The sequence below is a fragment of the Scyliorhinus torazame genome, chromosome 4 (assembly GCF_047496885.1).
Source record: "Scyliorhinus torazame isolate Kashiwa2021f chromosome 4, sScyTor2.1, whole genome shotgun sequence".
In the NCBI taxonomy this organism is placed as follows: Eukaryota; Metazoa; Chordata; class Chondrichthyes; order Carcharhiniformes; family Scyliorhinidae; genus Scyliorhinus; species Scyliorhinus torazame.
In genome coordinates, this window is record NC_092710.1 from 281,090,923 (window position 1) to 281,106,306 (window position 15,384).

At 45.3% G+C, this 15,384-nt stretch overlaps 1 protein-coding gene across 4 annotated transcripts in view; it reads right to left on the bottom strand.

Annotated features, from left to right (window-relative positions):
* ascc3 (activating signal cointegrator 1 complex subunit 3) overlaps window positions 1–15,384 on the bottom strand; it is an 813,859-nt gene that overhangs the window by 229,015 nt on the left and 569,460 nt on the right. For all 4 annotated transcript variants that reach the window (XM_072499844.1, XM_072499840.1, XM_072499842.1 and 1 more), the window contains one exon: window positions 8,748–8,846. In XM_072499844.1, the coding sequence (XP_072355945.1) occupies window positions 8,748–8,846 (99 nt within the window). The remainder of the gene's footprint in view (window positions 1–8,747; window positions 8,847–15,384) is intronic.

A 15,384-nucleotide genomic window follows, 5' to 3' on the forward strand; every position in this document is an offset into this window, starting at 1 on the left:
CTATGGAGAAAAGGCAGAGGTTTGAAACTAGCTGCTGCAGAGAGTTGGTGTGGACATGGAGGGTCAAATATTTACAGCACAGAAGGATGCTAATGATCAGTTCTACAATTCTATGTGAGAGAGATCGCCTGGGACGTGACAGACACGAGACTTGACCACAGGAAATTGAACAATTTGACATAAGAGGCCTCACAAACACAATGTTCAATAACTGCACCATCATCAGCATAATAACCTGAACAAACTTCATCAACCACCTAATTATACACCGATGTTCAAACACCACATACCATTGTGCATTTTATAGATATTTCTCATACACCAGATCTTTCAATCATGAGGCATCTCCCTCGCGCACACAGACAAACCAACCTTTCAACACACTGGCCGCGATCCAATGGCCATGCTGCACCAAAAGGAAACTCGCTGTGGCGCAGCGTGGCCGATAAAAGCTGGGAAACCCCGCTGCCGGGATCTACCCGGCTTGCAAAGCCTTGCGAGAGCCAACGCGATCTTGCGCGACTTGCAATGTAAAACCCGCCCTTTGTGGGCAGGATCACTTTTTGGCAAATCTGCATATTTGAGCGAGACAGTTACGGTGGGATTCTTTGCACCGCTGCACCAGTTTTCTGGTGTGGCGTGCCCCCGCCGGCAGCCGGCCAATGGGGTTTCCGTCAGGTAATCCACAGGCGTGAGTGCAGTACCGGTGAAACGGAGGATCCCGCCGATGGAGAATCCAGCCCTTAAACTCACTCTATTGTGCAGATTGCCAAGGTACTTGAGGCTTTGATATTCATCGCCGTCACCTCGGAGACCTCAGGCGAGCGCTGCTCAGCAATGGGCCGCACAAATGGGGTCTGCCAGGGAATCGGGGCCCCCCAGCTGCATGCCTTTTGGGCAGGGCAGTGCCCTCACACTGCTGGTGCCACCCATGCACAGATGCATTGCCAGCTGGTATGGGCACTGACGGGTTGGCACTGCCAAGGGTGCAAGCTGGCACTTTTTTTGCACGCACACGTTTGGGCCGGGGTGCCCTGCATGGGTGTTGGGGGTGTGTGTGTGGGGTCGTGTGTGTGGGGTCGGGGACCTTCCCATCTCCCATAGTGAGTTCAGGCTGGGGGGGTAAGGGCCGGGGAGCACTTTAGGGCCTTGGAGATTGGGACGGCATTTTTAAATGGCGTTCAGATCTCTTGCTACACTGGGGAGTTCTGGCGAGCCGAACCCCCCCCCCCCCCCCGGCCAGTGTACAAAACAGGGCTATGTGCGGCCTCGGCCACACATGTCCCGCTGAGGCCCCATATACATTGCGGGGACTCGGGTTGTATAGCTATGTGTTTCTCAAACACGCTTGCTTTTGGGATTTTGTTCCCATTTAGTTGAATCAAGCCCACTCATTCATAATCACCAGTTTTAATTTCTAGAAAAAGTATATACATAACATGTGGCGACAGCAGGATCTTACCACTCGTCCATAAGATCACTCTCCTTGCGCAGGTGGTGGTGGCCATGATTGGAAAGAGAGTGGCAGCATTGCGGCCAGAAGCACAGCAGGGGGACATCACTTAGAAGCCCTCCCCCACACTCCCACAGAAGAGGAAGCATAGGAGGATTAAAAGTCATCTTACTTCCAGAGGAATGGAGGAGTGTGAGGAAAATTGCACTGTGTCAATGGCTACCACTGTGGTAGGCACCAGCAGAGCACCACACCTAACTTAAGAGTTTAGGTTAGAAAAGGGATCTTCACAGTGGAACCTGTCAGATACTAATGGGCTGCAGCCACATCAGGTGGGAGACCCGAGGTGCAAACTCACCGAAAGGCGAGGTTACATATTAGTTCTGCTGTAATGCAGCTAGATAAGAATCTCACAGGGCTAAGCTTCAGAAGGAGGATTATGGGTATGACATACCAAATGCTGGAGCAAAGGAGAGTCTGCCCGAAAGCTTTCAGTTGATAGCTGGGAGCCGGGGGGGGGGGGGGGGGGGGGTTGCCTTGTGATGTTGGGCAATTCCACCCTGTAGTCTGTGGACCCTAACATCATGCAGTGTCGGCTGACTGCTGTTGCAGCTTCAACTGCAGTTAGTTCAGCTTCCATGAAAGAACAAAGTGTTACAAGGAACGCTCAGTCAGCTGCAATGGTCACGCTGGGCTTCTCAGTGAAAAGGGGCTTGCAGAATGTCTCTGAAGTCCAGAGATTAGCCACAGAAGTCCACAGATCACAGGGCTGGAAAAACAGAGGTCCTGGTGTGGGAATCATGGAGCAGGAACCCATTGGCCTCACTCTGGTAATAGCATTCCTGTACCCTGCTCTGCAACTCCACCATTTCTTTTAAAATTGTCCGTCAACTAGATGGCCCAAACTGCTCAGGCCCATGTTGAAGTGCGGTGTAAGGCATAAGGGCCATTTTGGGGAAAGAGTTGAAAGGAATGAGTGCAGTGGTGCACCTCCTGATGGATCCTCAGTCATGAAAGGTAAAACAGTGTTCCAGAATCTGGAGGATATCTCTCAAAAGCATTCTTCAATTAAATGGCAGTGTATATGCTTCACAGATGCCGGCTGTTTATCTGGAATGTTCCGTTGCTCCCTTGGACTTCTGCTCTGTCTCTTCCTCTTGAGAGTCCTGAATCTGACCCACTGGTACACTTACTGCCTGTATTGGCTGGTCTCTTATGATTGCTACATTGTGGCGTTTGCAGAAAATTACCATGATTCTAGAGGTCTCTTTGCAAGACACCTCCTAACTAGTGATGGCATCTAAACCTCCCCTTGAGAACCCCAGTGATCTGCTCACTGATATTACTGGTAGATGAGTGGATTTTGTACAAATGCTCAATTGATGTCTGGAGTTTCTCAATGAGCTTATTTGCATCAGAGGGCCACTGGATCAAAGAGTATCCCTCGTCATATAATAGCAAGTTATGCATTTTGTGCTGGGGCTTGAAGATCTGTGGCGTGGATGACAGTTTCAATATAAATGCATCTGGCAGCTCCATAGATAACAGGCATTCACCTGCCTGATGCACTGACGGTAGTCATGCACACGCTGCACACTGGGGGAATGAATTACTGCCTCTTCCTGAAAATCTCTGAATCTAAACAAGAGTTTGCACGGTGGCAAGTATGCCATCAATAGATCCCTGGACCATGGGGTATCTCACGATTCTGTTGAAACCTCGTAGGTCAGTTAGCCTAACATCTGACAAAGGGAAAACATTAGAAGCCATTATTAAAAATGTTATAGCAGGGCACTTGGAAAATTTCAAGGCAACCAGGGAGATTCAACATGGTTTTGTGAAAGGCAAATCATGTTTAACTAATTTATTGGAGTTCTTTGAGGGCGTCAAATGTGCTGTGGATAAAGGGGAACCGGTGGATGTACGGTACTTAGATTTCCAAAAGACATTTGATAAGGTGCCACATCAAAGGTATTAGTTAAGCATTAGGTAAAGCTCATGATATAGGGAGTAACATATTGGTCTGGATTGAAGATTGACTAGCAGCCAGGAAACAGAGTTGGCATAAATGGGTCATTTTCTGGTTGGCAGAATGTGGTGTGCCACAGGGATCAGTGGTGGGGCCTCAACCTTTTACAATTTATAGAAATAACTTGTATGAAAGGACTGAAGGTTGCTAAGTTTGCTTATGATACAAGACAGGTAGGAAAATAAATTGTAAAGAGAACGTAAGAAGGCTAACAAAAGGGCATAGGTTAAGTGAATGGGCAAAGATCAGGCAAATGCAGTATAATGTGGGCAAATTGAAATTGCCCATTTTGGCAGGAAGAATAAAAAATGTTTATTTTCTAAATGGCGAGAGATTACAGGGGTCTGAGAAGCAGAGGGATCTGGGTGTCCTATTGCACAAATCACAAAAGGCTGGTATGCAGGTACAGCAAGTGAGGGGAATTGATTACAAAAGTAGGAAGGTTATGTTTCAGTTCTACATTGATGAGACCACACCTGCCGTATTGTGTACAGTATTAGTCTGCGTATTTAAGGAAAGATGTAAATGCATTAGAAGCAGTTCAGAGAAGGTTTACGAACCTAATACCAGGAATGAGCGGGTTGTCTTATGAGGAAAGATTGGGGAGGTTAGGTTTGTATCAAAACCGTTAAGATCCTGAGAGGTACGAACAGGGGAGATGTGGAGAGGATATTTCCTTTTTCAGAGGATCTAGAACTAGGGGTCACTGTTTAAAAATTAGGGGTCACTCATTTAAGTCAGAGGTGAGGAGAAAAACTTTCTCTCAGGAGACTTGAGTCTCTGGAGCTCTTTTCTGTGCTAGGATCCCAACTGTTCACATTATATATTAATGATTTGGACGAGGGAACTAAATGTATTTTCTCCAAAGTTGCAGATGATACAAAGTTGGGTGTCCTCATGCATCAGTTGGTGAAAGCATGCGTGTAGGTACAGCAGGCAATAAAGGCAAATGGTATGTTGGCCTTCATAGCAAGAGGATTTGAGTATAAGAATAGAGATGTTTTACTGCAATTGTATAGTGCATTGGGGAGGCCACACCTGAAGTATTGCGTGCAGTTTTGGTGTCCTTATCTCAGGAAGGATGTTCTTGCTATGGAGTGAGTGAATTGGATTGGATTTGTTTATTGTCACGTGTACCGAGGTACAGTGAAAAGTATTGTTCTGCGTACAGTTCAGACAGATCATTCCATACATGAAAAAAACCCATAGGGGAAACATAAATACACTATGTAAATAGACACAGGTATCGGTTGAAGCATACAGGAGTGTAGTACTACTCAGTAGAGAAAATGTGTGAAGAGATCAGATCAGTCCATAAGAGGGTCATTTAGGAGTCTGGTAACAGTGGGGAAGAAGCTGTTTTTGAATCTGTTAGTGCGTGTTCTCAGACTTTTGTATCTCCTGCCCGATGAAAGAAGTTGGAAGAATGAATAAGCCGGGTGGGAGGGGTCTTTGATTATGCTGCCCGCTTTCCCAAGGCAGCGGGAGGTGTACACAGAGTCAATGGATGGGAGGCGGGTTTGCCTGATGGACTGGGCTGTGTTTATAACTCTTTGTAGTTTCTTAGGTCTTGGGCTCAGCAGTTGACATACCAGGATGTGATGCAGCCAGATAGGATGCTTTCTGTGGTGCACCTGTAAAAGTTGGTAAGAATCAATGAGGGCATGCTGAATTTCCTCAGTTTCCTGAGAAAGTATAGGCAGTGTTGTGCTTTCTTGGTCGTAGCGTCGACGTGGGTGGACCAGGTCAGATTGTTGGTGATGTGCAGACCTAGGAAATTGAATCTGTCAACCATCTCCATCTCGGCATCATTGATGCAGTCAGAGGTGTGTACAACACGATGCTTCCTGAAGTCAATGGCCAGCTCTTTTGTTTTGCTGATATTGAGGAAGATTGCTTTCGTTACCACTCCACTAGCGAAGGTTTACCGGGCTGATTCCTGGGGTGGTGGGAAACTTGGGAAACTTACAAAATTCAACAGGATTAGACAGGGTAGATTCAGAAAGAATGTTCCCAATGGTGGGGGAGTCCAGAACTAGGGCTCATAGTTTGACAGTGGAAAGGTTCCAGTACTATAAAACTCAACTATTACTGTGATAAAAACAGAAGATGCTGGAAAAACCCAGCAGGTCTTCCATCATTTCCTGTTTTATTTCAGATTTCCTCATCCACAGGATTTTGCTTTTAAATTACTACTGTGACCTTGACTGCCACAAGTAATGTAATCCTGGCTGTCCTGTGATGTTTGAGTCTTGCTTCTATAAAGTCGCAGATCTCTATGTCAATCTCTTTAGTGAAGCACACCCTTCTCATGTACTGGTCTGGGGCTGTGAATGTAGGAGTGATGCTTTCTGAACACTCTGGATGGATAAGGCCTCCTGCTCAGACTTCCCCTTTCCTTCCTTGCCCTCAATATCTCCTCTAGCAGCTGATGCTGGTTCTGTCTGGCCTCAGCAAATCCTCCCATTTCTCATGCAGATCGAGGAGTACTGCTAACACGATGTCCAGCTCTATCTTCCTCCTGATGACTCCGACAAGGTTTCATTCAGGTACGAGTGGCACAGCATTCAATATCTTTGTAGGCAAAGTGTTGACAAAGTGGTGGGTTCTCCATTGCCCACCACCGATGGCGGGTTTCCGGATCCAGCAGAGAATCGAATGTCGGCCAAAGAACAGGATCAGCAGCGCCGCCAATCCCATTCCGATGCTTCAGTCCCCCGCCGGTGGCGGCGGCAAGCAACGCACCTCAAGCCAGCAGCACCATGCAAATGTGCCATTTGAACCCATTTGCACCTGATTAACGGGCTGGAAGCCGGTTTCCCCAGCCCCCTGTGATGCTCCAATCGTTTCAGTCGTGATTCACGCACACACAAATTGGTACAGGTATTTACAAGCATAGTCCTGACGCGATGGACCCCACGGTGGGTCAAGGGAGTCAGCGCATAACGGAGGTGCCTCCCAAAGCCAATTGTAAGGACCCCCCCTCACCACCCCCAATGAAAATCTTTACCTCCCCACTCAAACTCCCTATCGGAACTCCCAACAGACTCTCCCCTACAGATCCCCAAACAGAGACACCAATCAGCTGAAGAGCAGTCAAGGCAGTAGGCTGAAAAATCACTGCATTTTAACTTACCCTTTCCTAACATCTGCTGACTGAGACAAAGTTGTTTAAAGCAGCAGTTTTTGCAAGTGCAGAGACTTCCTCAAAGCCAAGTACACTTCAAAGGGCTGAAAATCCCTCGACAATCTTGAAATGCAAATCTTTCATTCAATTTCACACAGAAATATATTGAATTAGACAGGGACTGACAGTTTTATGACTCCAGATCCACTGCTTGGTGGATTGATGATCGATATTTCCCTTCACGCTTGAATGCATCTCCACTACCCTGCTTTGATGCTAATCACAATGTTTATAGACACTGGCTATGATTGACAGCTCCTCATTACATCAAAAAGAGTTAAGTGGTTTCTGCTGTGATAAAGAGGTAGTCTCTGAAATGTACTTGCGGCGTTGGGGGGGCAGGATTTGCATTTTGCCATGGAAAGGGGCAAGCACCAGACTTCTGTATTGGGCTGTCCACTCAAAATGACGGCCTAATACCGGAATTCTGACAGAATCACGCAAGTCCTCCTCCATGCATAAATTTGAATGGAAAAGGAGAGGGAATCTCACCTGGGCGCTGCTCCTGGCGCCAGCGGAGACCAGGAGCGAGTCTCTGCTGGTGGGATTATTACTTAAGTTAACATCCGCTCCTGACAGTAACTAACTGAACAGGAAGGTTGAGGGGTGACCTGATAAGAGGTCTACAAGATTATGAGGGGCATGGATAAGGTGGATGGGCAGGCACTCTTTCCCAGGGTGGAGGGGTCAGTCACCAGGGGGTATACGTTTAAGGTCCATGGGGCAAAGTTTAGAGGAGATATGCGAGGCAGGCTTTTTACGCAGAGGGTGATGAGTGCCTGGAACACGTTGCCAGGGGAGGTTGTGGAAGCAGATACATTAACGGTGTTCAAAAGGCTTCTTGAGAAACACATGGATAGGATGGGTGTAGAGGGAATGGTACAAGGAAGTGTTGAGGGTTTTGGCAAAGGTTGGTATCGTGACCTGTACAGGCTTGGAGGGCCGAAGGGCCTGTTCCTGTGCTGCATTGTTCTTTGATCTTTCTAAGTGAAGAGTGCAAGCTGAGCATGGATTGAAATTATGCCTTCAGTGATGACTTACTTTATTCCTGTTCAGCTAGTTACTGTAAAGATGTTGATTTAAATAGTACACATCAAAAGCCTATATGGCAAGAACTACTCGTATCTATCTGAAGTCTGAAATATAGAACATCCAAGGTCCTTAAAGAGTTAGCAGGCATTTTAATTGTCAACCTATTTATGATCCTCCAGGAGGCTATTCTTAGTTCGTGCTTCAACTCCTTTATCAGCAGGGCAGTCTTGTGGTGAACTATTGCAGCTTAGGCCCCCAGCTGGCTCACCTCAGAAGCTCTTTAGCACCTAAGGCATCCAGAGAAAGTTACCACCAGAGAATTGTATTTCCCTTTTCATCATAATTCTTGCCTTTAGATCATCTTCTCATATACTTAGTTAGCAGCATTCTTACTTAGAACCCTTTTACTAAAAGAGTCGGGTTACGGGGATAGGGTGGAGGCGGAGGCTTAAGTAGGGTGCTCTTTCCAAGGGCTGGTGCAGACTTAATGGACTAAATGGCCTCCTTCTGCATTGTAAATTCTATGATTGTATAAAATAGATGGGGTCAGATAGGAAAAGTAGCAATGTTAATCTGACTATTAGAATCCACGTTTTCCATTCAAACTGACCAGCAAAGGACTGGCCAATCTTGAGGCTGAGAAACAAAACATGAATCCACAAGATGACTTCGACATTACCCGCTTCTGGGAAAGTTCGAAAGGGCTAATCAACGCTGATTAAATATTGCTGTAAGAAGCATTGGCAAATTGTAGATAGTAGCAGGCATGAATGAGCATAAAGGATTGACCTTGCATATTTACATTTGTCTTAAAATCACCAGCTTTTAGACATATCATGAGCATATATTTGTGTGTAGTGCAAATAAGATAACTTTCAATTGTCTTCCCAGTATGGTCAACAAAAATGGGCTTCCTGTAGGAAACATTCTCCGACGAATTCAGCAATATATCAATTCTACTTCACTGTGGTAGCAACCACAGACCACAAACTTGGTAGTAATGGGGAAACTATCATGACTGAAGCAGTTATGTGGTTACATCTCACCTGCTTCTTCTGGAGGAGGAAATATTCCGAGTGATATATGTGGTCATTCACAGGATCTTCCACCCAAATCCACCAGGGTTCACCTACAGATCCATGAGTCTGTGGGAATAAATGTTGTCAATTAACTCTGATACTGCAAAACTATTTAAAGCAGTTTTAAGAAAACTAATCCAGTGCCATAGAAGCAGAGAACAGCGCAGCACAGGAGGCGGCCACCTGATCTATCAAGTCTTCCCCAGCTTCCCCCAAAACAATTCACTTAGTCCAACATTCTGGCTCGATCCCCATATCTCTACAGTTTATTATTTTATCCAATCCTCTTTTAGTAGCTACAATTAGTATCAGGCAGTACAATACAAATCCTAACCATTCTCATGTAAATAAAATCTTTCCCTCATGTCACCTCTGGCTCTTTCGCAATCATATAAATGCTGTGCCTTCTGGTCATTTACCCTTCAGCCACTGGAAACAGTTGCTGTTTATTTACTTGATTGAAACACTTTATGATTTAAAAAGCTCTATCAAATCTCCTCTTTGACTTCTCTGCTGAGGAAAATTTCCTAAATGCTCTGGTCTCTCCACATAACTTTTCAATTTCTTGGGCAGCATGGTGGCACAGTGGTTAGCACTGCTGCCTATGGCGCTGTGAACACGGATCGATCTCGGCCCTGGGTCACTGTGTGGTTTGCATATTCTCCCCGTGCCTGCATGGGTTTCACCCCCACAACCCAAAGATGTGCAGGTTAGGTGGATTGGCCACGCTAAATTGCCCCTTAATTGGAAAAAAATAATTGGGTACTCTAAATTTATTTTTAAAAACTTTTGAATTCCTCACCCCTTCAGCCACTCTAGTAAATGTCTGCTGTACAGTGGCCCTTCCTAAAATTTTGAAAAACCTGCAAGTTCATTCAAAATTATTCCAATCTCATTGTTCAAACTGAGCTCAGAACTGGACACAATGGGCGCGATTCTCCACTCCCAAGCCGGTTGGGAGAATCGCCTGGGCTGCCAAAATTTCCGGAGACGCCTGTCCGACGCCCTCCCGCGATTCTCCCAAGCGGCGGGAACGGCCCGGTCGAGTTTCGCGGGCTGCAGGCCGGAGAATCGCCGGAGACACCGAAAATGGCGATTCTCCAGCACCCCCGCTATTCTGAGGCCCGGATGGGCCGAGCGGCCAGGCCAAAACGGCGGGTTCCCCCTGGCGCCGTCCACACCTGGTCGCTGCAGTCGTGGGCGGTGCGTGAACGCTGGGGGGCGGGGGGGGGGGGCACGGCCTGTGGGGGGATCCTGCACCGGTGGCTTCACCTGGAATGTGGGGTGGCCCGCGATCGGTGCCCACCGATCGTCGGGTCGTCCTCTCAGAAGGAGGACCTCCTTCCTTCCGCGGCCCCGCAAGATTCGTCCCCCATCTTCTTGCGGGGCGGACTTAGAGAGGACGGCAACAACGCATGCGCGGATGACGTCCGTTATGCGGCGCCGCTTTTATGCGGGCGACAAGGCCTGGCGCGTGCAGATGACGCGGCCCCGATACTGGCCCATTGTCAGGGCCTGAATCGGTCGGGAACGGGGCCGTTTCGCGCCGTCGTGAACCTCGACGGCGCTCACGACGGCGCGGCCACTTCGGCGTGGGAGTGGAGAATCCCGCCCAATTATCCAGTAGTCCTGAATGAGTGTTTAGGGTAACTTCCTGGCTTTTGTATTCAATGAGTCAGGGACTTCATATGCTTTTTTAATAAACAGCCTTTTCAACTTGTCCTGACACCTTCAAAGAGTTGCATATATACAGCACAAAATATGTCTGCTATGGGCGGCACGGTAGCACAGTGGTTAGCACAGTCATTTCACAGCTCTAGGGTCCCAGGTTTGATTCCCGGCTTGGGTCACTGTCTGTGTGGAGTCTGCACGTTCTCCCCGTGTCTGCGTGGGTTTCCTCTGGGTGCTCCGGTTTCCTCCCACAGTCCAATGTTGTGTAGGTTAGGTGGATTGGCCATGCTAAATTGCCCCTTGGTGTCCAAAAAGGTTAGGTGGAGGTGTGGGCTTCAGTGGGGTGGTCTTTCCAACGGCCTGTGCAGACTTGATGGCCGAATGGCCCCCTTCTGCACTGTAAATTCTATGATTCTATGCTCTTGCTTCCCCTTTAAAATTGTACCAGTTCGCTGGTATTGTCTCTCATCATTCGTCCTACCAAAATGCATCACCTCATACGTTTGTGTTGATCTGCCATGTTCCCGGTTATGTCACCAACCTCTCCATTTCCTCTTGAAGTCTATTACTATCTTTCTCACTGTTTACTACACTTTCAAGTTTCAGGCCACCTGTAAATTTTCATAATTGTGCCTTGTCCCTCTAATTTGACGACATTAATGTACGTCAGAAAAGCGGTGGTTCCAACTCTGGGGAACACCACTGTCTACCTCCATACATATGAAAAACAACTATCCACCACTACTTTGTTTTCTTTCCCTCAGACAACTTTGCAATGCTGTTACTGCCCTTTTTACTCCATGGGCTTCAATTTTACGAACAAGATTACATGGTATTTTATCAAATACCTTTTGAAAGTTTATATACACAGCCCTTTTCACCCTCTCTGTTATCTTAGCAAAGTACTCAATCAAGTTAAGTCAATCATGACAGCCCTTAAAAGAATCCGTGCTGGCTCTCCTTTATTAGCCCATACTTGTCCAAGTAGCTGATAATTAGCTAAAAGCTCCTCCACCAATGTTAAACTAACCTGTGGTGTTCTTTATACTGCTGTGGCTACCAGAGAACAGATAAACAAGGTGGTAAATTAGTGTAATACAGTGCAAAGATGTTAGCAGATATGACTTTGAAAAGTCATCTAAACTCTGATGTAATATTGAAATAGTATGGGGCAGAGATGTTAAGTGAATGCAATCAGTTAGTTGCAGTCACAGTGCGCCACACACTGGTGGTTCTTATGTAGTGAGGCTTTTACGAAGATTTGTTTTATTCTTTTCACCGATGTCGCTGTCTAGGTCAGCATTTATTATCCATCCTTCATTGCCCTCGAGAAGGTGGTGGTGAGCCACCTTCTTTGTGAAAAAAGTTTACAAAAATATTGCATAATGAAATGTTGCAGCTTGGTCTGAACAAGCATTGCTTTATAATGAATAACATCCTGAAAAAAACTTTAACAGACTTTTCAAAACAATTTCCCTTTCTGAAAACTATGTTGACACTGCCTAATATTATCCTTTTCTTAGTACCCTGTTACTACTTCCTCAAGAATGGGTTCCAGCATTTTCTTGATGACTTCTGTCAGGTTAAATGTTCTCTGTTTTCTCTCTCCCTCCTTTCTTGAATAGCAATGTTACATTTGCTACCCTCTGGGACAGTTCCTGAATCTACAGCATTTTTGAAGATCACAACTGCTGCATCCACTTTCTTTGCAGCATCTGCTTTTAGGACGCTGGGCAATCTGGTCAAGGGCATTTGTTGTTTTCAATCCCATTAATTTGATCAGTATCTTTTCATTGCAAGTTAATTATTTTAAGTTCCTAACTCTCGTTAGGTCCCTGGCTCCCACCATTTCCGATATGTTTGTGTTATCTGTGAATACTTTCACAAAGTTTAATGTCTGTCATTATCTTTTCCCCCCTTTATAATTTCTCTTGTTTTAGCTTCTAAGGGACCCAAGCTTACTCTGGCTACTCTCATCGTTTTTATTTCATTGTCAAAGCCGTTACAATGTTTTTTTTATAGGTAGGATTTTACTGGCGTGTGGGAGGCGTGAATCTACGTAGTGAAGGCCCTGATTAGCAGCCATTTCATGGGGTTGCCAGCATTTTGCTAATAGCGGGGTGTCTCTGTGTCCGTAATGGGAGGCTGTTAGCTTTATGGAAGTGGCCTCCGTGTAACAGCCCAGGTGGCCTTAACAGCCAGAAAGAGGAACTCCATGGGCTGCAAATTCTGTTCCCTCTGTGTTGTTGTGTCAAATTCCTGGAACTCTCTTCGGAACAGCAATATGGGTAAACCACAAGGCCAGCAGTGGTTCAAGAAGGTAACTCAACATCACCTTGTCAAGGTCAGTTAGGGATGGGCAACAAATGCCTTGCCCTGCCTTGATACTTATATCTCTTGAAAGAATTTAAAAAAAATTCTAGAATGCTTGTGTTGCAGATTAATGAAAATAGAGGCAATTTTGTGGAGGTTTGAATTATGAATATTGCTATAAAAAAGTGTGTTTTAATACTAAAAATTTTCACAACCACCATAAAATCAATGACTGAATGTTGATAAGTATACATTAGAGGAGGCCAAACAAGGTCTCTCTTTTTCATTCTGCATGACAAGATGATGGACTGGATTATATGCAGCTAGTTGTGACAGGAACCATGGTGGTTGGGACCCCTTAAACGTGGGAAAGACACCATGTCAGTCTGTCAGCAGCTGGAACACCTGTCTTGGTTAAGTCGTAGGGCCGAACAGACTGAAGTGGGATTCGCGGTCACCGGCAGTTAGATGTCAATTAGGTTTGTTAATGAGGCAATTGACACTTATTATCTCAATGTGGCCCACCACAATTTAGGGATTAAATGGAGGCTGCACGGGTTGTCTGGTTTTCCAGCAACCTCCTGGGGGCTGGCCCCTCCCATAAGACATTGGAGCAGAATTAGGCCACTCGGCCCATCAAGTCTGCTCCCCCATTCAATCATGGCTGATATTTTTCTCATCCCCATTCTCCTGCCTTCTCCCCAAAACCTCTGATCCCCTTATCGATCAAAAACCTATCTATCTCTGTTTTAAAGACACTCAGTGATTTGGCCTCCACAGCCTTCTGCGGCCCTCACTATGTGCTGGGGATCTCAATCGTGGGAAAGGCCTGAGAGGACACTTGATTTTTTTCAGGCTGTTCCCATGGAACTAATAGGGATTTGTCACCTGGTCTCCAACAGAGACCCTCGTTGGCCTGACAAAATTCCGAACAATATCCATTCTGCCTCACGGACGCATCTGGTGTTTTGATAGTATATGACTGATGTTCTGAGGCTCCTTACTGAATTATTCTCCTGGTCTTTATCTCTATCATCCACATTTTGTCACCTTCTTTTAGATTTTGTAATTTTCTGTCTGCATCTAAAATTATGGCTTTCTTCTCTGCAACAATCTAGCACCTTTTATGTGTGTAATCCTACAAACAGTCAGGCTTATTGAACTCAATTTCACAACTTGACATGGTGAGATGTGAATTTATGATCTTAGTCTTGCTCATCCAGTACTGTAAGCTACCATAATCGTACGTGGCTAACATGTTCACAATGTGGTGATGTAGCAACCAACAACTCAATGCCTAATTACTAATGAGCTCTGATGTTTTTGACCAGCCTTGCAACAATTTTCACAGGTGAAGTGTTCAACCAAATAGTGCAAAGTGAACTGACTGAATCATCCATGGGTGACGTTTCTGCTCATTGTTTCACATCAAATTTGCAAATCCTGTTTTTAAAGGATTTTTCAAATTGATTTCATGGTTTATAAATATTCTGTCAATCTTGAAGAGTTTAAAAGAGCATAAAAAAGAAAATATCTTGCATCGCCTTGCCCACCAAATATTGTCTTTCTAACATTGTTCTTTATTATTTGAGCCTGAAACAATTCTAAATCTTCCAAGTAGCTTTGTTGATATTGGCTATTCAGCCAACTGATTGAAATCAAAATTAATAATTTCTTTATACTTTTAAATAATTTCTCTCAAATATTTCTAGATCCTTTGTTTCCAAACCTTTCTCCTTTTTTATCCCTGACAACCTGTAGTTCTGTTTGTCCATGGTCTCTGGATGACTCTTGAAACGAAGAATAACCATCGCTAAAATGAATCATTATGGGTACACTCAGGTGGATGTACTTCTAAAATGCAATTGAAATGACAATTTCCAGTTCCTTTCTAGATAGGGCATAAAATCCCCATGACTACACATCGCTCCAAATAGCTTTCTTTATCTTTATATTCGGCCCTAACCTCTGATGGAGTCAATTTGAAAAATCCTTTAAAAACAGGATTTGGAAATTTGATGTGAAACAATGAGCAGAAACTTCACCCACGGATGATTCAGTCAGTTCACTTTGCACTATTTGGTTGAACACTTCACCTGTGAAAATTGTTGCAAGGCTGGTCAAAAACATCAGAGCTCATTAGGAATTAGGCATTGAGTTGTTGGCTGCTACATCACTACTCAGACAAAATTACTTACCTCAAAATCCTATCTCACCTCACCTCGCAACTCAGGCTGGGCGAGATCTGTGCAGTGCAGCCCACTCCAGTGGCCTACCATAGAGGGCAGCTCAGGCACAGGTAGGTATGTCGTGCCTCCTTTTTTAAGGCACTTGTAAAGGTCCTTCCTGTTTATTCCCTTATTTCCCCTTTCTTTTATTTTGGCATTATCATTTTTGAGCCATGTGTGATTGATGGACAAATATCTTTAAGTCAAGCAGCAGAGAGAATGAGGAATTCAGAAGTTGCAGGAGAGAACATTCTGCTAGTCTCTGCTAATTTGAACAGGAGTTTCAGAATTTTCGGCACCAGAGAGATGGGATGGGACTTGGTTTGATTGAATGACTGGGGTCACAAGGCAGCATTTGACCCAATGTGGCCATCAAGGAGTCGTAACAAAAC